A 26011-nucleotide genomic window follows, 5' to 3' on the forward strand; every position below is an offset into this window, starting at 1 on the left:
TCCTCCAGAACAGGAGTTATTTTAGGAAAATAATTGGAATTTTGCAGTGTCAGAATTTCCTTTGAATGCCTTTCTTCAAGGGAACAACATCCAAACAACAAATTTCCCTCATATTTTCCACATGAAGCCAAATCCTAAATAAAATCTACTTGACAGAATCTTGTGGCTGAAGGATTAGTCTCATTTTAATAGAATACCCACAGAATTTATGGAATAATACAAAGCAAAACTCAGGGTACAGATGAAGAGTCTGCTAGCACAAACCACCTAAATTACAACCACTGCAGAAAATGACATTTCACACGTTTGTACAGGTGGGGTTGGGCTGGAAAGGAACAAAAAAAAAAAAAAAATTAAACCCCTGGGATTGTGGTTTATTGTCCTTTACCAAAACCTGCTGAGTTTCTGGCTGCCAGGAAGGAAGGAAAGACGGAAATAGAAAAGAGGAAAATGTGCTTTTTGTGGGGTTTTTTGTCCCTTTTTCCTGCCACAGCCCTTCCTTGACTCCTGTTTTTTGAAACCCTCTAAAAAAGAGGATTTTTCACCTTTAAAACCTTTTTCTGCACCTCTGTGGGGAGTAAAGATGGAAAAATAACCATGAGGGAATCTCTAAATATCCATTTACATTAGCACAGCACTGGAGAGGAAGGATTGGGGTGAATTCCTGCCCTGGAATCCAGCTTTGGTTCCTGTGCCTTCCTGGTGAACCACGACAAAAACTCATGGCCAGCCCCAATTCTGGGTGTAAAAAGCAGAAAATTTGGAGTTTCTGGGGCTGAGGATAAATCCTCCAGGAGAGGGGAAGGGAAATCCTGCCCTGCACAGGAAGAAATTGGATTTTTCAGGCTGACGTGGAGCGAATTGAGGTCCTGCCATGAAACACACTTCGAGTAAAACCACCAGGATTTGGTGAATTTGGGCATAAAAGAACTTTTCCTGCAGCTAAAACGCGACTTCCCATGGGAGAAAAACCTCAGGAAAAGTCAGATCAGACCAGAAAGTGCTCGATGCAATCCAGGGAACTGAGAAATGAAGATCTGGGTCCTGCAGGGCTGATTTCTGAGGCAGGAACAGGGGGCACCGAGCAGTCCAGCAGTATTGCTAAAGGGATGAGTTCATTTCATTTTCTCCTTTAAACATATTTATATATTTATAGACTGGTCAAAGTCCCACTGGAAATGCATTTCCACCAGCAGCAGTGCAGATTTCTCCCCATCCAGCTGAGATTTGTCACTCCACCTTTGGGACAGGGACATTTTCTTTTTTTGCTGTTTTTGTCCAAAAATTTGTAATTTTTTTTTTTGCTTTGCAATCAACTGGTTGAAATAAGTTAATAGTAATTAATTTTTTTTTGCTGCTATAAAATGCACTTTTGGCATTTCTAATTGATGGGGCGGCAGGTTCTTCTCTGTGTTAAAAGACATAAAAACTTTATCCATGTGTCCATCCATCCATCCATCCATCCATGAACATAAACTTTACATGCTTATAAAGCTGTGAAAATTAAAATCTAATGCACAGCACTTGGAGCGCTCCATCACAAAGTGCACTTTTTGAAACAGAACAAAACCAAAAATCTCTTCCAAGAAGTTAAAAATTGATTTTTTTTGTATGGAAACGAGTGCCCACCTCCATCTCATGAAGGGAAATTGGGGATCTGTCCTTTTCCCAGCTGAAATTCCCTTGTTCTGAGGGAATTACTTGGAGAAAGGTGAAGTTTCATTGTCAGATCTGCTCATTCTGTATTTTTCCTTTTTTCCTGAAAGTGCAGGCAGAGTGGGTTTGGGCAGGAATAAATAAAAAACAATAAAAAAGCAAATTCCATCCTGGTGTGGATCCCTCCTGAAAGGAGATTGGGATTCCTCATCTCCCACTTCCATCTCTTCCATCCCAGAAGTATTTTTGAACGTTTTTTGATGCACAAACTCTTCCTAGAGCTGGATTTTGACCCCGTCACTCAATGCTTTATCCATTTTATTGTTGAATAATCACAAACTTCCCTTGCAGTGCCAGCGTGGGTCACGCCCTGGGTGGAAAACTGATGAATTTCTCTCTAAATCCATAAAAACAAAGGGAAAAAAAAAGAAAAAGGGAAATCACCTTGAAGTGTTCTCAGTGCAGTCCCAGCCTCTGGGTCCACGAGGAGCTTTGTGATTGTTCATGGTGGGAACTGAAATTGGATTAATCAGCAAAGTCCTTCCTCCACTCTGGCACAGAGGCACTGGGAGGGAATTTGGGCATTTGGGGATTTGGGGATTTGGGAATTTGGGAATTTGGGAATTTGGGGATTTGGGGATTTGGGGATTTGGGCATTTGGGAATTTGGGGATTCCTGGCTGCTCCTTCTGCCTCCAGACAGAGCTGGGAGCTCAGGACAGCAGGGAGGAGCCACCTGGAACAAACCTGAGCTCCACCAACACCTGCAGGGCTCCCCTTGCCTCGAATTTTACAGAATTCCTCATAAAATTCCATTGGTTTGGGCTGGAAAAGACCTTAAATCCCATCCAGTGCCACCCCGCCATGATCCCAGCCCCTTCCAACTTGGAATATTTTGTCAATAATTGGTTTATAATTATCTTGTTCAGATGGAATGTGGAATTTTATTTTTCTTTTCCACCTTCAGCCTCTGGGCTGGTGCTGTGGGCGCGGAGCTCTGCTTTCCATCCCTGGCTGGAGCGTGTGAGGAGAACGTCTCAAATGGGAATTAAGGTTTAAAAAGTCATTTTGGTGCTTCCTTGGAGCACCCAAGGGGAGGAAGGGGCTCACCCAGCGTGGTTTTGTTCACTGAAAGGAGGAGAAAAGCAGCTTTGTGTGTCCAGGGGAGCCATCCCCACTTCCAGGAGAAATCCAGAATTCTCCTTGAAACCATGAGAAGGGAATTCTTCATCTGGAGAATGAAAGGGGTGGTGAAGTGAAGAAATGAGGGAATTCCTCATCTGCAGGAGTCTGAGAGGGGTTTTAGCTGATCATGGGATCAGGAAAACCTAAAATTTGGTTTGGAGGGAACTGAAATCCCATCAGTGCCACCGTGCCATGGGCAGGGACATCTCCCACTGTCCCAGCCTGGCCTTGGCCATTCCAGGGACCCAGCCCGAGGCCATGCAAGCTGCCTCTGCCTCTGAAATCAGGAATTTCCAAAGAATTTTGAATGTTCCTTCGTTTCTTTCCCCCTTCCTTTGCTCACAGAACCCTCACAAGTCCCAGTCCCGAATCCCAAGGGTCCAAGTCCCACCTGCACCTCTGGGTTCCAGCAGCCGTCCCCGTGTCCTGCACCCTCCATGGGGCCATCCCAGGCTGGAATGTGGAATTTTAGGTGGAATTTAATGTGCTGGAGGAGCATTTCCCTCCTCAGGGAACCTCCCAACATTTCAGCAGCATCAGCAGAGAGTGATTGTCCAGTGGAGACCAAAACAGGGCCTGGGCAACTTCCTTATCACGGAAAACTGCTTCCAAACCCCTTTGGGGTGTGTGCCCTCAGGAGAAGGTTCTGTGGGATCCCTTCAGAGTGCCTCATGCTCCTGGACGGGATAAATCAGGAAAAAACCAGGAAAAACCATGAGATTTCTTGCTGGCAATGAGTTCCAGAGGAACGGTGGGAGCTGGCAGTGCTGCACTCGGAATCTTCTGGAAGAAACTCACACTGGCTGGAGAAAGGAGGGGAAAGCTCTTGCCATTGCCTGTGTGGTTGGTTGTTCTCAGCTTTTGGGGTGTCCTGGAGGAGCCTGGGGTGCTCCGTGCTGGCCAGCAGCGAGTGAAGGGAAGGTTTTATCATCGAAACCAAAATAAATTCTCTCTCTGGGCTGGAGATTCATGGGCTGGGGGATGCTCTTGACTTACTCCAAGGATACACAGTGAGTATCTGCGCTGTGCAATGCTCTCCACAGACCATTCCCTAAACACACCAGAACCTGTGCTGTAAAGTGCTGCTCCTGCTTCGTGTTCTGGGGGGGTTTGTTTGGTTTTTGTTCTTCTTTTTCTTTTCTATTTTTAAAAAGAGGAAAGTGATTCCCAAGAGGTGAAAGGACTTTGGAGGCAGAGGAGGCAGGCTCCAGGATTTACAGGGCTCGGGGGAAGGTGGTGGCAAGCTCTTGTCCCCAGAGGTCCTTGTTGAGGTGGTGGCTCCAGGCTGCTCCTTCTGCTCCATCCTCGGTGCTGCTGCCACTCAGGACATGCTGGCAAAAGGGACAGGAGGCACTTTCAGGCTCAAACTGAGGTTAAAAATGTGATTATTGCCACCACACCAACAAAAACAACGAGGGAATTTGGGTGAAATGGTTGCTGGGGACACTGATGGTGCCAGCCATGGATTCCATGGGCAGAGGGGACAAAGTGACATCGGGCTGGGGGACCCTGGATCACAAATGGCACAGGATGGGACCCAGCCACACCAAGAGCTCAAACCTGGTCTCCTGATCCTCTGCTGGGGGCACAGGCATGCTGCAAAGAGAAAATAAAAATAAATAAACCTCCAGCACATGGTACATAAAAAAATAAAAAATAAAGAAATACTAAATACCAAATACTAAATACTAAAATAAATAATAATTATTAAATAATGAATAATGAGTAATGAATAATGAATAATAAATAATAAAATCAAAAATAAAAAATAAAAAATAAAAATAAAAATAAAAATAAAAATAAATTAAAAATAAAAATAAAAATAAAAATTAATTAATAAATAAAAATAATAATAAATAAATAAACAAACAAATAAATAATAATTAATAAATCTCTAATATCAAATAAATCTCAAAATAAACCAATCCCCCTCTCTGCCCTGATCTCCAGGAATATTTCAGCCTCATCCAGGGCATCTTTCCCTGCTCCCCTCAGGAATTAGAATAAGAAGAGAGGCTGTGTCTGATCAGGACCGGAGCCACATTATCCTGGTGAAGGATTTTATCTTCCAAACCCCTCCAGAATTTCCCTTCCCTACAGTTCCAGCCTTTATCAGCTCCTGGACACTCTGGGAATGCCCTGGTGGGTTCCAGGGGGGCTCCCAAGCTGGGGGGCTGTTCTCATGCCCAGAGACCCTTCAAGGGAAGGGGAAATCAGAGGAGGGGAGAAGTCAGAGGAAGGGGAAATCAGAGGAAGGGGAAATCAGAGGAAGGGGAAATCAAAGGGAAGGGAAGGGGAAATCAGAGTCCTTACCTTTCCCTCTCAGCCATGTCTTGTTTCTCCTCTGCCCTGTAAACACAAATCCCATTGGGAATCCATCCCCAGGGGGAAGGAGGAGCCCCCAGGGCCTTCCTGGGGTGATGGATGAGCCCTGGAGAGGAGCCGCTCTCCATCCCTCCCCAAATCCATCTTACCTTTCTTTCCTGGCCTTGATCCTCTCTTCTTCATATCTGCAACAGAGACAAAGCCTCCTTTAGCTGCTGCTGTTCCCTTTTAGCCCCATTTTTTGGCGTTTGCTGAGGGGCAGAAGCTCTGAGCCACAGTCTGGGGCCATTCCTTGGCTGGGGCCAGGTTTGCCCAGGCTCTGGGCAGGTTTGCCCTCCCCATCCATGGATTTGGGCTCAGGACCCCCCAGCTGTCCCCCCCAGAGCCCCAGGGCCCCCCTGGCACTCACTGCAGGACACACTCTGGGATCTGCACGTGCTCCATGGGGATGAGCTGCTCCAGCTCCTCCAGGCTGTGCACGTACTGGATCTTGTTGATGAACTTCACACTGGCAGGGAGAGACACAGAGAGAGAGGCACTGCCACCCCAGGGGCTCCAAAAACACCTCTGGAGGTGGCACTGGGCGGGTCTGAGGGGTGCAGGACAAGGGGGAGCTCCACCCTGGTCACCCCTGGCTGAGGGTGAGCTCGAAATGTGATTTGTGGGATTAAAACCCAGGGAAGGGCTGGGGCTGGGGTGGGATGGAGATCAGGGAAATGTTCAGGGGTTTGGGATGGAGATCAGGGAAATGTTCAGGGGTTTGGGATGGAGATCAGGGGAAGGTTCAGGGGATCAAGGAAAGGTTCAGGGGTTTGGGATGGAGATCAGGAAAGGTTCAAGGGTTTGGGATGGAGATCAGGGAAAGGTTCAAGGGTTTGGGATGGAGGTCAGGGAGAGGTTCAGGGATGGGGATCAGGAAAAGGTTCTGGGTTTGCAATGGATCCCAGGAAAGGTTCTGGGATTTGGGATGGAAATCAAGGAAAGGTTCAGGGGTTTGGGATGGAGGTCAGGGAGAGGTTCTGGGATTTGGGAGGGAGATCAGGAAAGGTTCTTCCCCCTGAGGGTGGTGGGCACTGAATTTCCCAGGGAATGGTCCCTTCCCAGCCCTGCCAGAGCTGCAGGAGCCCCTGGACACCACTCTGGGACAGGCTGGGATTGTTGGGGAGCCTGTGCAGGGCCAGGGGCTGGGCTGGATGATCCCTGTGGACCCCTCAAACCGAGGATGCTCCATCACTCTGTGATTCCAAACTCCCACCCCACACCTGCTGAGCCTGGGGCTGCTGTGCCCACCTGATGAAGGGCCTGGAGATGGCCAGGACAGTCCTGATGAACCACGAGGGGTGCACGATGATCAGGGCCTTGAGGTTCTTCCTCAGCCTGGGGACAGGTCAGGGGACAGAGTCACATCCCAGGGACGTTTCCTGAGCTGCCCTGTGCTGTGCTGGGCTCCAGCAGGGGCTGCCCAGGTGAAACCCTTGGGAAGCTCATCCCAGCTCAGCAGGATGTGGAGCACTGCTCTGGAAATATCATTATAAATTAAAATATCCCTGGACAGGGCTGGGAGCAGCCTGGGGTGGTGGGAGCTGTCCCTGCCCAAGGGGAGGGCACTGAGGTGATTTCTGAGGTGCATTCCAGCACCTGGCAGGTGTAAGGAATGTGGGACTGGCTCAGGCTCGTTCCTGTTGAGGAACAGCTGTGGCAGACAACTTTTATAAAAAATCCTTTCCTTAGGATTTTTTTCCTCCCGAGAAGCTGAGAGGCCTCAGGAACAAAATGCAAACAATGGTTATCTGCTGCTGTGGAATGCAACAGGTGCATCTGTGATTGGTCTCATGTGGTTGTTTCTAATTAATGGCCAATCACAGTCAGCTGGCTCGGACAGAGAGCCTGAGCCACAAACCTTTGTTATTTATTCCTTTCTATCCTTAGCCAGCCTTTTGATGAGAACCTTTTCTTCTATTCTTTTAGTATAGTTTTAATGTAATACATATCATAAAATAATAAATCAAGCCTTTTGAAACACGGAGTCACATCCTCATCTCTTCCCTCGCCCCTGCGAACACCAGGGGTCACAAGCAGCCTCTGATTTTCCTCTGGAGAGGCCCCAGGAGCAGGTTCCTCACCTTCTGTCGATCATCTGGTAGCACTTCTTGAGCCAGCCCAGGCCTGGCATCCTCCTGCGCGGCGTGGCCCCGTTCAGGTACACGATCATGTAATCCTCAGCCACCAGCAGCTCCAGGCTGCTGATCACATACCTGCCGAGAGGAACCCAGTGAGACCCCAAAAACATCCTCGAGATTTCTGCAAGTGCCCCTGTGCCACCCTGGAACAGCTCCAGAGCCTCTTTATAGGGCTGGGAACAGCTTTGGGTGTCCCTCAGGGATCAGAACTTTGTGCCCTGCTCAGCAGGGACTGTCCCAGCCTGGGCACAGTGAGTCCATCCTGGCCATAATTCCTGCAATGTTTGAGCTCTTGGCCTTGTTGGACTCGGAACTGTGCCCATTGTGCCACCAATGTCCCACCAATGTCCCACCGGTGTCCCACCAGTGTCCCACCAATGTCCCACCAATGTCCCACCAGTGTCCCACCAGTGTCCCAGCAGCCCCTGGCAGGGCTGGGCTTGCATCCAGCCTGCTCCCAGCTGAAATTCCAGGGAAGCTGCTGTGTGCTTTCCTCTGGATGCCCAGAGCACTGGGAATATTCCTCTGTCTGCTCTGGAGTGTCCTGACCCTCAGGGCAGCACTGACTTTGACCCTCATCCATGGAGAAAGCTTCCTAAACTTCAAAATATAATCCACAAAAGTGTGAAATAGATCGTAGAGAGTGGTGCAGGTGGATCACTTGGTGAGAAATCGAGGTTTTGGGTTTTTAGTGTGTTGTGGACGGGAGCAGGATGGAGGGCACAGGGTGCTGTCCTCGGTTTCTTCTTCTTGGGTTTGGGCGGCATTTTGTAATTGGGTGGAAAAATCCACATTGGGATCAGTTATTGGGTTAAAAGGGAAAATAATCCAGGTGTCGGCTCTTAATTGGATGGTTTAGTCTTAAAATCTCTTGTACCAAGAGATTGCTGGCCATTTTGTGCCTTGCTGCCCAACTCACAGCAGTGAGACTGTTTTACTGATAAGAGATAACAAACACCCGGGTCCCAACATGAATTACTGCCTCAAGTTCCTTCAATCCCAACCCAGACGAACCCAGAGCCAGCGTTCCCCCAGGCTGCTGTCCCTCCCAGGCACTCACAGGAAGAGGTTCTCCATGATGTAGTGATAATCTGCCAGGTTGCTGTCGGGGAGGTAGCAGGCAGCAAAGACGATGATGGCGTTGAGACCTTCTCCGTAGTATCCTGCCCAAAAAACCACCAAAGTGACACTTTCCAGGCAAAAACGGGACAGCCGAGGGGAAAACAGCGCTGGAATTTGGCCCTGGGGTGGTTTTTGTGTCTCTGCTCAGCTCCAGGTGAGCGTTTCTCTCTTCAGATATTTTCCACTGTGAAATTTCCTCCTTGGCTTGGTTATAATGTGGGTTTGGGGCTCAGAGAATGGATTTTGGGGTTTTAAAGCTGGATTGCCCCTTGGCTCGGCTTGGACTTTGGAAACAAACCTGACTGCACATGTGTGGACCCTCGAGCATCCCAGGGACTGGCACAATCCGTCCAGATGAAAATTCTACAATCACTAAACATCTTTAGCACCATCTGAGCGCTTTTGTGCTTTTCTACCGAAAAACCCCAAATTTTTCCCCCCAAACAGGGCCCAGCCAGCCTTGGTGGGACGGACAGAGGGACAGAGGGACAGAGGGACCAGGGTTTGGGCTCACCTCCGTGCGTCACCACCCTCATGTAGGGTTTGATCATCTGCAGGTCGATCCTGTGCTCCTGCTCGCCGATGATGACGGTTCTCCAGAGGCGCCCGTTGGTGGCACTGCCATCCTCGGTGCCACCGTCCCCAAACAGGTCTGCGCTGTCCCCTGGCATGTTCTTGGCCGTGGCCACCGGGGTGTCATCTGGGAAAGGGACAAAGGGCTCTTGCCTTGAGGAGGAACGGGGAAGAGCTTTGGGAACGCCAATGTTGTGGGGTTCCCAAAAAATTCACTTTCTTGTCAGCCCAGGACGCTCAGGGATGATGCTCTGATGGGGTTTCACCTCCAGCCTTGATCTGGGCCAATTTATTCATTGTTTTTATTCTTGGACCAATTTATTAGTTATTTTTATTTTTGGGCCAATTTATTCATTATTTTTATTTTTGGGCCAATTTATTAATCATTTTTATTTTATTTAATTATTAATATGTTCATAATTTTATTTTGCTAACACACAGTTGTAATAACTTCGAAAAATGACATTGTATAAATTCGCCTAACCATTCAGAAGAGGGTACAATCCTACAGGTTTTAACCTTGCTCTGCTGCCCAAATATTATAGAAATAACTTTAAAATCTCCCTCTGCTTATCAGAGGGAGATTTTAAAGTTTTTCTACAATATAATATAAATTGGGCCAATTTATTAATAATTTTTATTTTTGGGCCAATTTATTAATAATTTAAATTTTATTTAATTATGAATATATTCCTAATTTTACTAACAAAAATCTTTAAAATGAGGCAGAATAAACCACCCCAACCCCTGGAAACGCTCACCCAGAACCAGGGTTGTTTTACCTTCCCCTTCCAGCTCATCGATCTGGGCCAATTTATTCATTATTTTTATTTTTGGGCCGATTTATTAATTATTTTTATTTTTGGGCCAATTTATTAATCATTTAAATTTTATTTAATTATGAATATATTCATAACTTTATTTTACTAACACATAGTCGTAATAACTTCGAAAAATGACGTTCTTTCACCTTCCCATTCCAGCTCGTTGCCGTTGCCCAGGAACTCGAGGGAATCTGTCTCGTCAGGGGTCTCGATGTCGTCCACGTTGATGTCCAGGTCGTCCGGGGTGTCCAGGAAGTCGTCAGAGAGGATGGAGCCCTCGCTCTGGTCCAGGGAAATGTTGATCTCGGGTGCCACCAGGGTCTTCCTCTTCCGATGGGCCCCGTTGAAGTTCAGGGTGTTGGGGGGAGCTGGAGTCCAGAGGAAAATAAAACTGACAGGGTGATGTGGGGTTCGGGCAGTGCTGTGTGATCTCACAAGGTAAAAAAATCTCAGATCCGGGGTTTTAGCGGATAGTAATACATAGGAGCCAAGGTAGAAGATTTTGGGTAGGTTAATTGTCTGTTTTACACCTTCTTCCTTCTTCAGTTTGCTCTAATTATGTCTGTGCTGCAGGTTTCCAGTAATCATAACCGAGTTAGAAGCATAAATAATAGAGATATCAACTATAAATATAAATAATATTAATATCAACCGTTTATTAAAGAATTAAGACTTAAATAGCCTTGGATAAACACCAATTTAGCTCACTTTCTCGACTTGTTAGTGAGAGCTCACATCTCGTAAGTTTGCAATAAATAAAGATAATATTGCAGTCTCACTCTGGAGTGAGACTTCAAAAAGGTCTCCTGAGTTTTATTCCTCCTGGCCTTAGAACAAGCAAGAGCCTGGCATTCCAACACATTCTGGAGGCACAGAGCAAGGCACCCTCAAGGATAATTCCTGCTGGAAGATGGAGCTGGAGCCCTCAGGGTGGTGGGTCCCACTGGAAGGCACTGGGATGGGAGCACCCACAGCCCTGAAATCCCAGTTTCCTCCCCCAGATCCTCAGGATGCACGAACAACTTCAAATCCCCGCGGGTTCCCTCTCCCAAGTGAGAATTTTTAATTTTTATTTTGGTGGAGAATCCAAGGTTTTCTCCCTGCCTGGCAGCTCCCCCGCGCTTGCAGAATTTGGTACTTACAGGACGTGGTCTCGTCCTCCGTGGGGCTTCCCAGAGACTCCATCCCTGTCTCCTCTGGGAGAGGCCTGCAGGACAAAGAACACAGCAGAGAGCGGGGGAAATGAGGGGGGAAATCATCCTGAGGGAATGGAGGCAGCAGGGAAAAAACCCAACCCCAGCTCTGCCCTTTCCCTTTGTCACCCTGAGGGTCTGGGCTTCCCTCCTGGCTGCTCTGCAATCCCCACCGACCTCCAGAACACCGCAAGGGATGAAAAAATCCAGCAGAGAACAAATCCTGGCCTTGGCAGCGTTCTCCTCCTCTGTGTTCTGCTCATTTTTATTCTGCAGGAGCTCCGAGGGGCAGTGCCAGGCCCTGGGGCTCCTCGTTAGGGCACCCCCTAATTAGGGCACCCCAGGGCTGTGTCCCCATTCCCTGGCAGGGCTCTGGGATGGACACAGCACACAGGCAGGGATGTTTTCACCCCAATCCATCACAGTTTTACCCACAACTTCCTTCCCCAGGAACTCCTTGGTTCTGGCTCTATTTGGGACCAGTGACCCCAAATTGTCACCTCAGCCCCCCTGGGTGACTCCCAGCCCCTGCTGTGGGCTGGAATTGGGTCGAATCCATGCTAAAATCCAGGTATCAGCGTCCAACCCCTATTTTGGGGCCACCCCTCTTTTCCTGGGGTTTGCAGCCTCTCCTGCTCAGCTCCTGCACCCTCCCAGCTCAAATCTGGGCCCCTCCAGCTGGAGGCATCAACGGATTGGAAAGTTTTCCTTGCTAAAGTCAACCCCCAGGGTACGGCTGGCACCCCTGGGCAGCTGCTGGAGCTGCTCCTGCCCCAGTCTGGGTGGGAAAAGTGGGAATTTGGGTCTGGGCTGTGGCCAGGAACCTTTGCTGTGCCTGAGCCTCACCCTGGGTGCTTTTTCCCTCAGCTGGAGCTGGGATTTGTTCTGGCCCCTGGAATTATCTGTGTTTGACATTTCCTCATCAAACCCCACCAACTGCACCAGTCCATGCTCTCAAATCTCTGTTTGAGATCCCTCCTTCCCCCTGGCCAGGGAGGAGCTGCGAAATCCCTGGGACAAATCTGGGAATGGGGATGAGATGAGGATGAGGATGAGGATGAGGATGTGGATGAGGATGAGGATGAGGATGAGGATGGGGATGGGGATGGGGATGGGGATGATGAGGATGATGAGGATGGGGATGGGTTTGAGGATGGGGATGAGGATGAGGATGGGGATGGGGAAGATGAGGATGGGGATGGGGAAGATGAGGATGGGGATGGGGATGAGGATGGGGATGAAGATGATGAGGATGAGGATGGGGATGAGATGAGGATGGGGATAAGGATGATGAGGATGAGATGAGGATGAGATGAGGATGAGGATGAGGACAAGGATGAGGATGATGAGGATGATGAGCCTGAGCAGAGTCGCTGGCCCGCAGCCCGATGGCCCCGGCGCACAGCAAAGGAGGGAGGTGACAGCGGGGACAGGATCCAGCCCAGCTCTGCCCCGCTCCTTTCCACGACACCGCGGCCACCAGGCAAATTAAACCCCATAAATATGCAGATTAAGGGATAATCCCCGGCTGCCGGTCACTGCATATTCATGAGGGCTCAGCACCCGATCAAAGGCACGTGCGGGACCCTCCGGAGCAGAAGGAAAAACCCCCCGAGCCCCCCTCGGCTCCCCCTGCCCGCGCCCACCCGGGCCTGGCGCGGTTTGTCCCGGGATTTGGCGCCCGGCACGGGCTGGTGACACAGCATCCGGATGGGGATGAGGGAGGAGAAGGGAGGGGAGCTGAGTACGTGCTGCTCACACCGAGCTCGGCTCGGGCGGGCCGAGGGGAGGAAAAGCCGCGCTCACCTTCCCCGAGGCTGCTGCGGGGCGATCGCCGCCTCCTCCCGCGGCTCCTCCTGCCTCCAAACCCCCCGGGACAAATTCGGGGAGAGCCGGGGCTCTGCTCGGGGCCCTGGGCCAGCCCCGGCCCGCAGGGACAGAGCGGGACCGCGGGATGAGGGGGGGATGCAGGAAAAGATCCGGGAATGGATGAAGGGACGGATGCAGGGAGGGATGAGGGGAAGGATGCAGGAGGGAGGCAGGGATGGATGCAGGGAATAGATGCAGAATTAGATGCAGGATTAGATGCAGGGAATAGATCCAGGAATGGATGCAGGAATGGATGCAGGAATAGATGCAGGAATGGGTGCAGGAATGAATGCAGTGATGGATGCAGGGAATAGATGCAGGAATAGATGCAGGGTTAGATCCAGGAATGGATGCAGTGATGGAAGCAAGGATAGATCCAGGAATGGATGCAGTGATGGATCCAGGAATGCAGACAGGACAGTTGCAGCGATGGATGCAAGGGTAGATGGAGGAATAGATCCAGGAATAGACGCAAGAACGGATGCAGGGATGGATGCAGGGATGGATGCAGGAACGGATGCAGGAAGGGATGCAGGAAGGGATGCAGGGACGGATGCAGGAGTGAGCATGCTCCCGCTCCGCGCCGCCCGCGTCTCGGTCACGGCATCCCCGCCCCGGGCCGCCCGAGCCGGGCCGGGATCGGAGCCGGGGCAGCACCGAGGATCCGCCCGCTCCTCTCCCGGCTCCTCCTCGCAGCGGCTGCCGCCGTTCGGCCTCCCAGAAACGCTGGAATGTCGGCCCGGGCCCTCAAGCAGCGCCCGGGTTCTGTTTTTCTGTTTTCCCGGCCCAGGTCTCTGTCTAGGATGTGGCTTTTCTTTTTCTTTTCCTTTTTTTTTTTTTTTTTGGGGGGGGGGGGGGGGGCAAGACTGGCTAATGGCAGGCAGGCAAAAATAGCTCTGCAGCAAATCAGCTGCTGGAGAGCGGCTGTCCCACATGCAGCAGCTCCTGCCCTATTATTGCAACGCTTCCAGCGGGGAAGCGGCTGGAAAAGGACAATTTATTTATTTTCATTGCCGGCAGAGCCCAGCTGGCTTTCCCTGCTTTGCCTGGGGCTGTTTGGGCTCTGTCTGGCGTCGTTCCTGCTCAATCCCTCCGGAGGAGGCTCCTCCCAGGGCTCCGGCCTCATCCCTCCCCTCTCACATCCCTCTGCCTTTCCCGGGGTTCATTCCCAGGGCGTTTTCCTGGGTTTGGGGGTGCCTGGAGCTTTCCAGGAGGGATTTCCATGGAATGCTGGGCCTGGTGTTTGCTGCTGCATGGGCAGAGTGGGACAGAGCTCCCAGGTGGTGCCCCAGAGCCACAGCAGTTTTATCTGGATATTTAGGGAGCTCTGGGATGATCTTTTCCTTCCTACACCTTCATTTCCTGTCTCTGTTCTCTGAGCAGCCTGGTTTGCTGGAAGGAATCCCCACTTTGGGAGGGAAATGAGTTTTAAGGCCGCTTCCAACCAAAATTCCACAATTCCCATCCATCCATCCATCCATCCATCCATCCCTCATCCATCATCCATCCATCCATCATCCATCATCCATCCATCCATCATCCATCCATCCATCATCCATCCATCCATCATCCATCCATCCATCCATCCATCCATCCATCCATCCATCATCCATCATCCATCCATCCATCATCCATCCATCCATCATCCATCCATCCATCCATCATCCATCATCCATCCATCCATCCATCATCCATCCATCCATCCATCATTCATCCATCCATCCATCATTCATCCATCCATCCATCATTCATCCATCATCCATCATCCATCCATCCATCCATCATCCATCCATCCATCCATCCATCCATCCATCCATCCATCATCCATCCATCCATCATCCATCCATCCATCATCCATCCATCCATCATCCATCCATCCATCCATCCATCCATCCATCCATCCATCCATCATCCATCCATCCATCCATCATTCATCCATCCATCCATCCATCCATCCATCATCCATCATCCATCCATCCATCCATCCATCCATCCCTCATCCATCCATCCATCCATCCATCCATCCATCCATCCATCCATCCATCCATCCATCCCTCATCCATCCATCCATCCATCCATCCATCCATCCATCCATCCATCCATCATCCATCATCTATCCATCATCCATCCATCCCTCATCCATCCATCCATCCATCCATCCATCCATCCATCCATCCATCCATCCCTCATCCATCCATCCATCCATCCATCCATCCATCCATCCATCCATCCATCCATCCATCATCCATCCCTTTCTTTCCCACACTTCTCTCTCCTTTTTCTCCATTAAACCCCGGGGCTGGCAGGGATCCAGCAGCTCTCAGAGGGAATTTTATCCTCTCTGGGGCTGGGAGGAGGGAAGGACAAACGCCGTGCTGTGGGCTGCAGCACAGAGGGGCTCACAGGGCACGCAGCTGGGGCTGCCAGGAACAGAGCCAGGCTCATCCCAGGGAACAGGAGCCCCTTTCTCTGTGCCTGGCAATGCTGGGGCTCTGAGCCTGCAGCTGCAGGGGCTGCGCCAGCCCTGAGAGCCCCCGGGCACCTGCAGGGGCTCCAGATCCAAGAACGGGCAGCGTTGGAAGGGAGCTGAGAAACCCCCTCAGCGTCACCCCTGCTGCCCAGGCAGGGCCACCTGGAGCAGGGGAATCCACACCTGGTGGGTTTGGGATGTCTCCTGAGAGGGAGAATCCACACTCAGTGGGTTTGGGATGTCTGCAGAGGGAGAATCCAGACCTGGTGGGATTGGGATGTCTCCTGAGCAGAGGAATCCACACCCGATGGGGTTTGGGATGTCTGGAAAGGGAGAATCCACATCCAGTGGGTTTGGGATGTCCCTGGAGTAGGGGAATCCACACCCAGTGGGTTTGGGATGTCCCTGAGAGGGAGAATCCAGCCCTGGTGGGTTTGGGATGTCTGGAAAGGGAGAATCCACACCCAGTGGGTTTGGGATGTCCCTGGAGTAGGGGAATCCACACCCACTGGGTTTGGGATGTCCCTGAGAGGGAGAATCCAGCCCTGGTGGGTTTGGGATGTCTGGAAAGGGAGAATCCCAAATCCAGTGGATTTGGGATGTCCCTGGAATGCCCCCAGAGAGGGAGAATCCAGCCCTGCCCCGGCAGCCTGGCAGTGGGAACGAGCTGGGAATGGGGGTGGGAATGTGCTGGCGATTCAGGCACTCGGGGATGGGTTTTGGGATGGGTTTGGCACCCCTGTGCAGCTGCTGGAGCCGATCTGAAGGTGGAAGGCGCTACTTTGGCACCTCCTGTCAGCTCCACAGGGCTGGCACCCGTTGGGTGCAGGGATCCTGGCACAGCAGCGCTGCTGTGTTTGGGATTCTGCTGGGTTCAGAGCCTGGGAATGAGTCCATAAATCCATAAATGCACTCCCACGTGCATCCATCCACCCTCTGTGGATCCCTCCATCCGTCCCAATCTCCCTGTGCCCCACACCCGGCTCCTTCCCATGCCTACCCAGAGATGCCAAAAACATCCCCAGATTTTTGATGCGCTCAGAGCGGCCCCAAAAATTCTGAGCCCCTCTTGGAGTTCAGGCTCCTGTTGCCTCTGAGGCCTGGGCATGGACCCTCCCACTCTGATGGTCTCTCACAGGGAACAAAAAAAAAAAAAAAAAAAAATTAAAATGATTCTGGTTTTGTTTTGTTTGTTTTGGGGAACACACCTGGGGAAGTCCTCGTCCTGCCACTCCTCCTTCACATCCACATTCTCCATCCTCAGCGTGGCCTCCGTGGTGCCCATGGCTCTCGGGGGGCTGGGGCCAGCAGATCCCCCAGGAGGGGCTCAGGCTGCAGAGGGGAGGCACAGAGGTTGGCATGGATGGGGCACCCACACCCCTTGGGAGGGCAGGGTGAGAGGGGATCGTCTGGGAAAAGCACAAATTCTGCACTCTGGGCACGTTTTGGGACACAGGGAGGAGGTGAGGGTCGGGGTGTGGGTCTGTTTGGGCCCCAGCTGCTCCCCCTGACACCCACAGGGTTCCCATTCTTGTGTCTCATGCAGCACCAATCTGCTCATCAGCCCCTCTGTGCTGAGGGTGAGCTGCCCTGGGGCATTCCCAGATTGGCATTCCAGATTGGCATTCCCAGATTGCCATTCCAGAATTGGTATTTCTGGGATTGGCACTCCCAGATTGGCACTCCCAAATTGGCATTCCCAGGTTTGGCACTTCCAGATTGGCATTCCCAGATCAGCATTCCCAGACTGGCATTCCCAAATTGGCATTTCTGGGATTGGCATTCCCAGATTGACATTCCCTGACTGGCATTTCAGATTGGCATCCCAGGATTGGCATTACAGGATTGACATTCCAGACTGACATTCCTAGATTGGCATCCCAGGATTGACATTCCAGGACTGGCATTTCTGGGATTGGCATTCCAGACTGCCATTCCCAGGACTGGCATTTCAGGATTGGCATTCTCAGATTGGCACTCCCAGATCAGCATTCCCAAATTGCCATTCCCGGGATTGACATTCCCGATTGGCATTCCAGATCGGCATTCCCAGGATTGGCACTCCCAGACTGGCATTCCCGCCCTTCCCAGCGAGCCCCTGGCCTTGTCTGGCTCCATCCCTGCCCTTCCCTACCCCAGACACCTCCAGGCTCTGGAAAATCCCGATTTCCTCCCCCTGGCCGGCGGCAGCTGCTCCGTGCCAGCCCCGCGGGCATCATGGAGGGGCCGAGGGAGGAGAAGGGAAGGAGAAAAGAAGGAGGAGAGAAGGAGAAGGGAAGGAGAAATCCCGGCTGGAGGCGGCTGCAGCATCCATCCATCCATCCATCCATCCATCCATCCATCCATCCGTCCGTCCGTCCGTCCGTCCGTCCGTCCGTCCGTCCGTCCCGTACTCACCGCTGCCGCTGCTCAGAGGGGAACAAAGGCGAGCCCGAGCCTTCCTCCCCGCCAGCTCCGCATTCCTCCTCCCGCTGGACGCGGCTCAGCAGGTGCGGCCCGCGGATGGCGGCGGGGACGAGGAGGATGAGGATGGAGCAGCGTGCGGATGCATCCAGGTCGGTTTTCCCGGCAGCAGCCGCTGCTCCGCGGTTCGGCTCGGAAAGAGGGACGGGCTCAGGGCGTTATTCCTGCTCCTCCATGGCTGCTGCTGCTCCCCCGAACGCCTCCGCGGGATTTCCTGGCGGATTTCGGGATGCGGTGGCGGCTTTTGGGATTCGGTGAGATTTTGGTGGTGGTTTTTGGGGTTCGGTGATGGTTTTTGGGATTCGGTGATGGTTTTTGGGATTCGGTGATGATGATTTTTGGGGATTCGGTGGTGGCTTTCCGCCCGCAGCTGGCGGAGCCTGCGCTCCCCTAAATCAGCGAATTAATTCCGTGCTCTGCAGGAGGGGAGGGACAGCCCCGGAGCCCTCCCCGTGCCAGCGCCGCCCCAATCGGCTGCCAGGCTCCGAACCCGTGCCCGGCTGGGCGGGTGGAGCTGCCAGCGCTGGCACAGGGGGTGCCAGGGGTAGGGCTGCTCCTGCAGGAGGCACCGAGGGGTCTGCGGACATCGTTCCCTGAGAAGGGGAAAGTGCCCCGGGATGTGGGGTTTGGGGGCATCATTCCCTGAGAAAAATACCCTGGGATGTGGGGTTTGGGATTTGGGGGCATAATGCCCTAAGAGTGAAAAGTACCCTGGGATGTGGGATGTGGGGTTTGGGGACATCATTCCCTGAGAAACTGAGAGGTGCCCTGCGATGTGGGGTTTGGGTGCTGGGATTTGGGTGCATCATTCCCCGAGAAAGGGAAAGGTGCTGTGGGGTTTGGGATGTGGGATTGGGATGCATCGTTCCCTGAGAAGTGGAAAGTGCCCTGGGATGTGGGGTTTGGGATTTGGGGGCATCATTCCCTGTGAAGGGGAAAGTTCCCTGGGATTTGGGGGCATCATTCCCTGCCATGGCTCCATCCCTGTGGATCCCTCCTTTCCACGGATCCATCCCTTCCATGGATCCCTCCTTGTGGATCCCTCCTTTCCCTGGATCCTTCCCTGGATCCCTCCCAGCGATGCACAGCTCGGACCTGCAGAGGTCCCCGCGCACCAGGAGATGGAGGCAGGGAAAGAATTCCCGCGGGATTTCTCCAAGGGAAAAGCAGGAATTGTGAATTTACCCAAAAGCTGAGTCTGGGAATTCCATGCCAGCCAGGAATTCCTCCCCGGTATCCCAGCCAGCCCTGCCCTCCGGGTCCTGTCCCTCCATCCCGCATCCCAAATCCCTCCCCAGCTCTCCTGGAGCCCTTTGGGGCCTGGGAGGTTCCTGTTGAACCTCAAGATCTTCCCATGGGCTCCCTCCTCCAGGTTCTCCAGGTCAGGAGTTGATTCTCCCCAAGGATGGACACTCCACACCTGCCCTGCCCAATCTGCTCCAGTGTTTGGCCACCCTTAAATGAATATAAAATATAAAATTTTAAATTTTAAAAAATTAAAATATAAAATATATTTTTAAATAAAAATATTAAAATTTAAAAATTAAATTATAAAATATAAATATATAAAAATTAAAATACAATACATATATTTTTAAAAAATTAAAATATAAAATATAAAAAATAAATAATTTAAATTATAATATAGTTATGACACTATATAATAAAATAATATAAAACATATATTATTTTATTATATATTTAATATATAATTATTACTATATTTTATTATCATATATTTAATATATAATTAAATAGTATAAAATATAAAATTTTAAAAATAAAACATAAATTATAAAATTAAAAAATAAAATACAAAATATAGTTTTTTAAAAATGAAAATATAAATTACAAAATTTAAAAAATTAAAATAAAAAAATAAAATATAAATATAATATTTGTCCTGTCTTTAAAGGGAATTTCTGGGTCTCCACTCCTCCACTGGCCTCTTGTCCACTCACTGGGCACCTCTGGGAAGAGTCTGGCTCCAATCACTGGGAGCTTGGCGAGCTGAAATCAAGATGAAACATTTGTTGTAGGGAAAATAAAAGTTATTTTGGGTCCTTTGAAATTATTTACAACTTGAAGCAAAACCAAAAGGAGTATTTTGGGGATGAAAAGCTGCAGCTTTGTTTGAGATATGCTTGAAATTAAACGCTTTGCCTTTTATTGAGCTGTGGCATTTCCCAGTTGAAATCTGCCTGCCTTTAATTAAGAAAAGCAGGGGACCACAAGAGCCTTCAAAGATGCATTTGCAAGCCCAGAAATGTTTTATTTTGGGGAGAACAAGATGTTTTCACTGACTCCACTTAAGGAAAAAAAACCAAAACCAAACCTGTTTTGCTGGGACAAGTGGGAAGGTTTCGTTCTGGCTTGACCTAAGGAGGGACAACCTTGCATTTCCTAATTTTCTAATGGAATATCTAAAGGCCAGAGCAGCTGTTTGCAGAGTCCAGGCTCTGAGAAATCCCTGGGAGTGTCCAAGGCCAGGCTGGATGGGTTTGGGGACCTGAGGAGGAGGCCACCTCCCATAGGAACCACCATTGGGTGACATCTTTGGGTGAAAATTGACTCTGGAGACACAAAGCAGTGGGTGGGGGTTACTTGACCCCCCTAATTTAGGTTTCGAAATCTCAAATCAGGCCCCCAAAAGCACCTGGGGGGGATTCTGGCCCTGCCCCAGGGCTGGTGTTTATTCCAAGGGAAAGCACTCGTGACCGGGGGGCACCAGGGCCTGACCTGCTCCGGGCCTTGTTTACATCTCACAGGAGCCAAACCTCGCCCCAGCCCCGGCGATCAGCACCAAATCCTCCCTTCCCCAGCCCCCTGAGCCTCCCTGGGCAGGAGAACACGGGAAAGGCACAGCCAGAGCTGGCCAGAGCTGCTCTGGGCCCTGCTGGCTGGGCGGGGATGGGTTGATGTCCAGGTGAGAGGATCCTGGTCCTGCCACACCTGCTCAGGATGCAGAGTTTGGGAGATTTCAGTTCTCTAGGATGTGTTCAGCTCCTGTGGGGTTTGATGGGGACGGTTTGGTGTCCAGGTGAGAAGATCCTGGTCCTGAAGGATCCTGGTGCTGCCACACCTGCTCAGGATGCAGAATTTGGGAGTTCCTGGTGTGTTGGCGAAGATGAAACAGGAAAGCCTTATAAATGTGATTGCCTGGCAAAAGATTTGGAGAATATGGAAACTGTAAGTGAGATTGAAATGAAAACAAGCTTGGAGATCCCTCAGTTACTGAACAACTGGAAAACAATGGTGTGGCCAGCTGAAGGTGATCCCCTTGTGATGGAACAACACCCTCTGCTTGCAGACAGGCCCAAGGGGCAGAGCAGACTCCACTCTGAGCTGTGGGTGATGTGAAATCCTCAGAGCCATCAAATCATGCCATTGTTAAGGTTGGAAAATCCCTCTGAGGCCATGGAGCCCAACCACCAACCCAGCACTGCCAAGGCCACCACTGAACCGTGTCCCCAAGTGCCATATCCAGGTTTTTGGAACATTCCAGGGATGGAGACTCCACCACCACCACCCTTTCGGTGAAGATCTTCTTCCCAACATCCAATCTCATGAGTAAATTTTCCCTCATACCCCATCTCCTGGAATTTACCCAATCCTTCCACCCAAAACCGGGCGGAGCAAAGTGGATCCTGTCCCTTGGGGAGCTGCTTTTGTGGTTTAATATCTGCCCATAAACGTTTATCCCTGCTGCCTGGGGTGATAAATCCTGAGCAGGGAAGGACATTCCTGCCCTTGGGATGCCCAGGCAGGTGGCACAGGCTGCCCTTGGCATTGATGTTAATTGAAGGGTTAATGAGGGCTCTGCTCTGCCTCCCTGCTCCCTGATTAATTCCAGCCAGGTGTCCACGGTTCAGGCCCTAAAAACAACAACTGCAGCAGAGTCTGGGAGCACTTAGCCAGGCCTCAGGCTGCAATTCCAAGTATGGATAAATATTTGCACCTCCGAGGCTGGGAGACACCTTGGAGATAGGGAGGGGATGGCTGGGGGGAGCTTTTCCGAGGGGAAAGATGGATTTGCTGGGGAGCGGAGCTGGAATCCTTGTGCAGCCCTGCCTGGGTGGTCTTGGGGAGGATCCTGAGGTTTTGGGGGCTGCAAAACCCTCCTGGGGAATCCAAACAAGCTCCCACTGAATTTTGGCCTCACAGCTCCCGTGGCTGCCCCCAGGGATGGACAGACATGGGAGAGTGAGGAGGAGAAATGCAGAATGTGCACAGGGAATGTGCAAAGCTCCTTGTTTGGGACAGGCTGTGGGAAAAGCAGAAAATCCATTTCATTCTGGGAGCTCCCTTCCCACCCAGGTGAGCTCTCAGGTTCTCCCTGTCCTTGAAATGCTCCAGAGGTTTCCAGCTCTGACTTTCACATCTGTCAGTGAATTTCTGCCTTCCAGCAGTGTGTGATGCGTGCCAGGATGACAGGAAAATTGTGTTTGCCTTCAGCCCAGGGCAATCCAGGTTCTCCAGCCTCCTTCATGCCTGGGAAACCCAAGGAATCCAGTTACCTGCTCTTCTCCACCTTTTCTCATAGAACCAGGCTGGAAAAGACCTCTAAGATCACCCAATCCAACAATCCAACGGCCCTGCTGGTGCTCCACTGGCCACTTTTTATTTTAAAAATATTTTTAACCTTTTTTTTTTCTGTGTTTAGGTCTGAAAATCTCATGGGGTCCTGCAGCCCTGACCCTCATCTCGCTCTGGCCAGAGACAGCAAAACTAAAACCCAGCCCAGGGTTGTGATTCACTGGATTCAGGGGTGTCTGGGCTGCAGAATTCTGATTATTTGGGTAAATAAAGAGCCTCACAAGAGGGCTCGTCCCTCTGGAGTGTGATGGAGCTGTTCTGCCCCTCTGGGGAGTCTGTGCTGTATTAAAACCCTTGTAACAACTTCACAGGAGTTTCCACATTCAAGTGATCATAATAATGCTCATAAAGCACACTCCAGAGTGAAGTACTTATGAATTATTTGACTTAAAGTAGGGGGGAAATAAAAAAAAAAAAAAGAAAAAAAAAAGGAGAAGAAGAAAAGAGCTGGGCTGAATTAATAGCTCTGGGAGAGCCATAAATTGAGAGGAATCATATTGCAGAGAGTAATTTTGTGTGTGCAATAAAAGCAACGTTTATGGCTCCGCTGCCTAAATTCGGCTGGGATGTTTTTTTGAAGCAAAGAGCTTTGAAATAACTTCTAATTTTTCTCCTTTCATTTTTATATTGCCTGGAAGAGAAACACCAGGCCCGGCTGTGTCAGGCATGGAGAGAGGGACCAGGTGGGAGCTGGGATTTTGGGCTGGAGCAGGTGAGGAGGGAGAGGAGGGAGAGCAGAGGAAGCTCCGGGCCCTGGGGAGATGCTCAGAGCCCACCTGGGGGTTTGGCGGCCACGTGGCTCCCATTCCCTGCTAATAAATAGAATAAATAAATTGGGACAATGAATAATGGGTGTCCCAATCACACCCTGCAGAAAGGCAGAGGGCTCGGAGGTCCCTCTGCCTCCTTTCCTGAACTCAGGGGATGTTTTCAGGTATGGAAAAGGAACACCCGGGGCAGGTTGGGTTCATCCCAGCTCCCTTCAGCTTGGATCAGAAAGAGGGAAAAGGATTGGGGAGGGAAAGGATTGGGGAAGGGAAAAGGATTGGGAAAGGAAAAGGATTGGGGAGGGAAAAGGATTGGGGAGGGAAAGGATTGGGGAAGGGAAAGGATTGGGGAAGGGAAAGGATTGGGGAAGGGAAAAGGATTGGGGAGGGAAAGGATTGGGGAAGGGAAAAGGATTGGGGAGGGGGAAAGGATTGGGGAAAGGGGAAAGGATTGGGGAAAGGGGAAAGGATTGGGGAAGGGGAAAGGGATTGGGGAGGGGGAAAGGATTGGGGAGGGAAAAGGATTGGGGAAGGGAAAAGGATTGGGAAAGGAAAAGGATTGGGGAGGGAAAAGGATTGGGGAGGGAAAAGGATTGGGGAAGGGAAAAGGATTGGGGAGGGAAAGGATTGGGGAAGGGAAAAGGATTGGGGAAGGGAAAGGATTGGGGAGGGGGAAAGGATTGGGGAAAGGGGAAAGGATTGGGGAAGGGAAAGGATTGGGGAGGGGGAAAGGATTGGGAGAGGGAAAAGGATTGGGGAGGGAAAAGGATTGGGGAGGGGGAAAGGATTGGGGAGGGAAAGGATTGGGGAGGGGGAAAGGATTGGGGAGGGAAAGGATTGGGGAAGGGAAAGGATTGGGAGAGGGAAAAGGATTGGGGAGGGAAAATGATTGGGGAGGGGGAAAGGATTGGGGAGGGGGAAAGGATTGGGGAGGGAAAGGATTGGGGAAGGGGAAAGGATTGGGGAGGGAAAGGATTGGGGAGGGAAAAGGATTGGGGAAGGGAAAAGGATTGGGGAAGGGAAAAGGATTGGGGAAGGGAAAGGATTGGGAGTGGGAAAAGGATTGGGGAGGGAAAAGGATTGGGGAGGGAAAAGGATTGGGGAGGGAAAAGGATTGGCAAAGAAAAGGATTTGGATCTGCATGTCCCACACTGCTCCTTTCAAGGTAAAAAAAGGGACTTTTAAATTTCTGACTCCAACATTTATAGATTTCCCAAAGTGACAGCGGGCTGGAGGGCGACAGTGCCACCTCTGCAATGGACAAACCAACAGTTCATCAAATTTCTCCTCCTCCAAAAAAGAATGCAAAACAATGAGTTATTTACAGAAAGTGTGTGAGGAAGTTTGCTACAAGAATGTAAACATCAGAAGGCTTGGAAAAATCTTAAAAAATCAGGGTGACAATCTGCCCTTTAGCAAACTGGCACAAAACTTCCACCACATCCCTAAAAAGTGCTCAGGAGTGACGGGGAAGGATTTCCAGCCCCGAGGAAGAGGAAGGGGAGCGTGGAGCTGGTTTGGGATGAGGCTCTGGGGATGGTGGGGATGGATCTGCTCAGAGCAGCCACTGCTGCACCTTCCCCGAGTCCCTGCAGCTGGGGAGGGCCTGGATCTGCCAGGAAACCGCTCTGATTCAGGCAGCAGGAATGCAGACATCATCCCTCCTTCTTTTGGGGTTTGGTTGTTTTTTTTTGTTTTTTTTTTTTTTTTTTTTGCTCCTTTCCTACATACCAGCATCAGGCAGAGCAACCCAAAGCGAAGCCCCAGCTCGTAAATCCTCAGCGCTGCCGGGACCCGGCAGGGATTTCTCCCCACTGTCAAACCCAGGCAGCAAATCCTTCCCAACAGGTTTTTAATGGGGGAAATGGAGATTTTGACAGTTCCCTATGGGATATCTGCTCCAGGGAACCCCTAGGAGCTGCGATGGTCCCACCTGGGAGCACCCACATGGAGCCAGCAGGGATTTGGGATTATATATTATATATATGTATTATATATATTATATGTATTATATATATTATATGTATTATATATAATATATAATATATAATATATAATATATAATATATAATATATAATATATAATATATATATTATATATTATATATTATATATTATATATTATATATTATATATTATATATTATATACATATAATATATAGTGTATATAATATATAATATATAATTACATATTATGTATTATATATTTATATATTATGTATTATATATATTATATAATATAATATATATGATATATTATATATTATATACTATATATTACATATTATATATTAATATAGAATACGTTAATATACCATATATTAATATGGTATATAATATAATATAATATAATATAATATAATATAATATAATGAGCTCCCTCGGGGCTGGGCAAGGCTGCTGGGGATTTGCCCCATTCCCCACTCAGGTGTCACGGGCAGGGAGTGAGTAATGGCTGAGGAGAAGCCACAGGAATTCCCAGCAAACCGCTGGAATGAACCAGCTGCGGGTGGAGGCACCTCGGTCTCCTCGCTGTGAAATGTTCAGGGCACGAATTCAGCACCTAAAGTGGAGATTATTCCTTGTGGGCTGGAGGATTCCCAGAAATATCAATGCAGGAACAAGAACATCATCATCATTATCATCATCGTGGAATCTCCTGGGCTGGAAGGGATCCAGAGGGATCCAGGTGGCTCCTCATGTTTAGTGGGAGTGGGGACACAATCATGGGCTGGGATTGATCTTGCAGGACTTTTCCAACCCTAATGATCCCATGATCCCGTGATTT

At 50.2% G+C, this 26011-nt stretch overlaps 1 protein-coding gene across 2 annotated transcripts; it reads right to left on the reverse strand.

Annotated features, from left to right (window-relative positions):
* Positions 1–353: 353 nt before the first annotated feature.
* On the reverse strand, positions 354–18209 carry ATCAY (ATCAY kinesin light chain interacting caytaxin). Of its 2 annotated transcripts, none has more exons than XM_058820921.1 (13): positions 17794–18209; positions 16605–16728; positions 11007–11071; positions 10011–10232; positions 8982–9167; positions 8406–8508; positions 7289–7420; positions 6456–6542; positions 5575–5673; positions 5315–5350; positions 5154–5189; positions 4401–4436; positions 354–4171 (listed from the first exon to the last, which is right to left on the reverse strand). In XM_058820921.1, the coding sequence occupies exons 2-13, from the start codon at positions 16679–16681 to the stop codon at positions 4162–4164; spliced, it is 1089 nt and encodes a 362-aa protein (XP_058676904.1). In that variant the 5' UTR covers positions 16682–16728; positions 17794–18209; the 3' UTR covers positions 354–4161. The 2 variants fall into 2 exon arrangements, with proteins under 2 accessions (XP_058676904.1, XP_058676903.1); XM_058820920.1 differs by having other exon boundaries at positions 9972–10232.
* Between the last annotated feature and the right edge of the window lie 7802 nt (positions 18210–26011).

Source organism: Ammospiza caudacuta, chromosome 28, assembly GCF_027887145.1.
Source record: "Ammospiza caudacuta isolate bAmmCau1 chromosome 28, bAmmCau1.pri, whole genome shotgun sequence".
Classification (NCBI taxonomy): Eukaryota; Metazoa; Chordata; class Aves; order Passeriformes; family Passerellidae; genus Ammospiza; species Ammospiza caudacuta.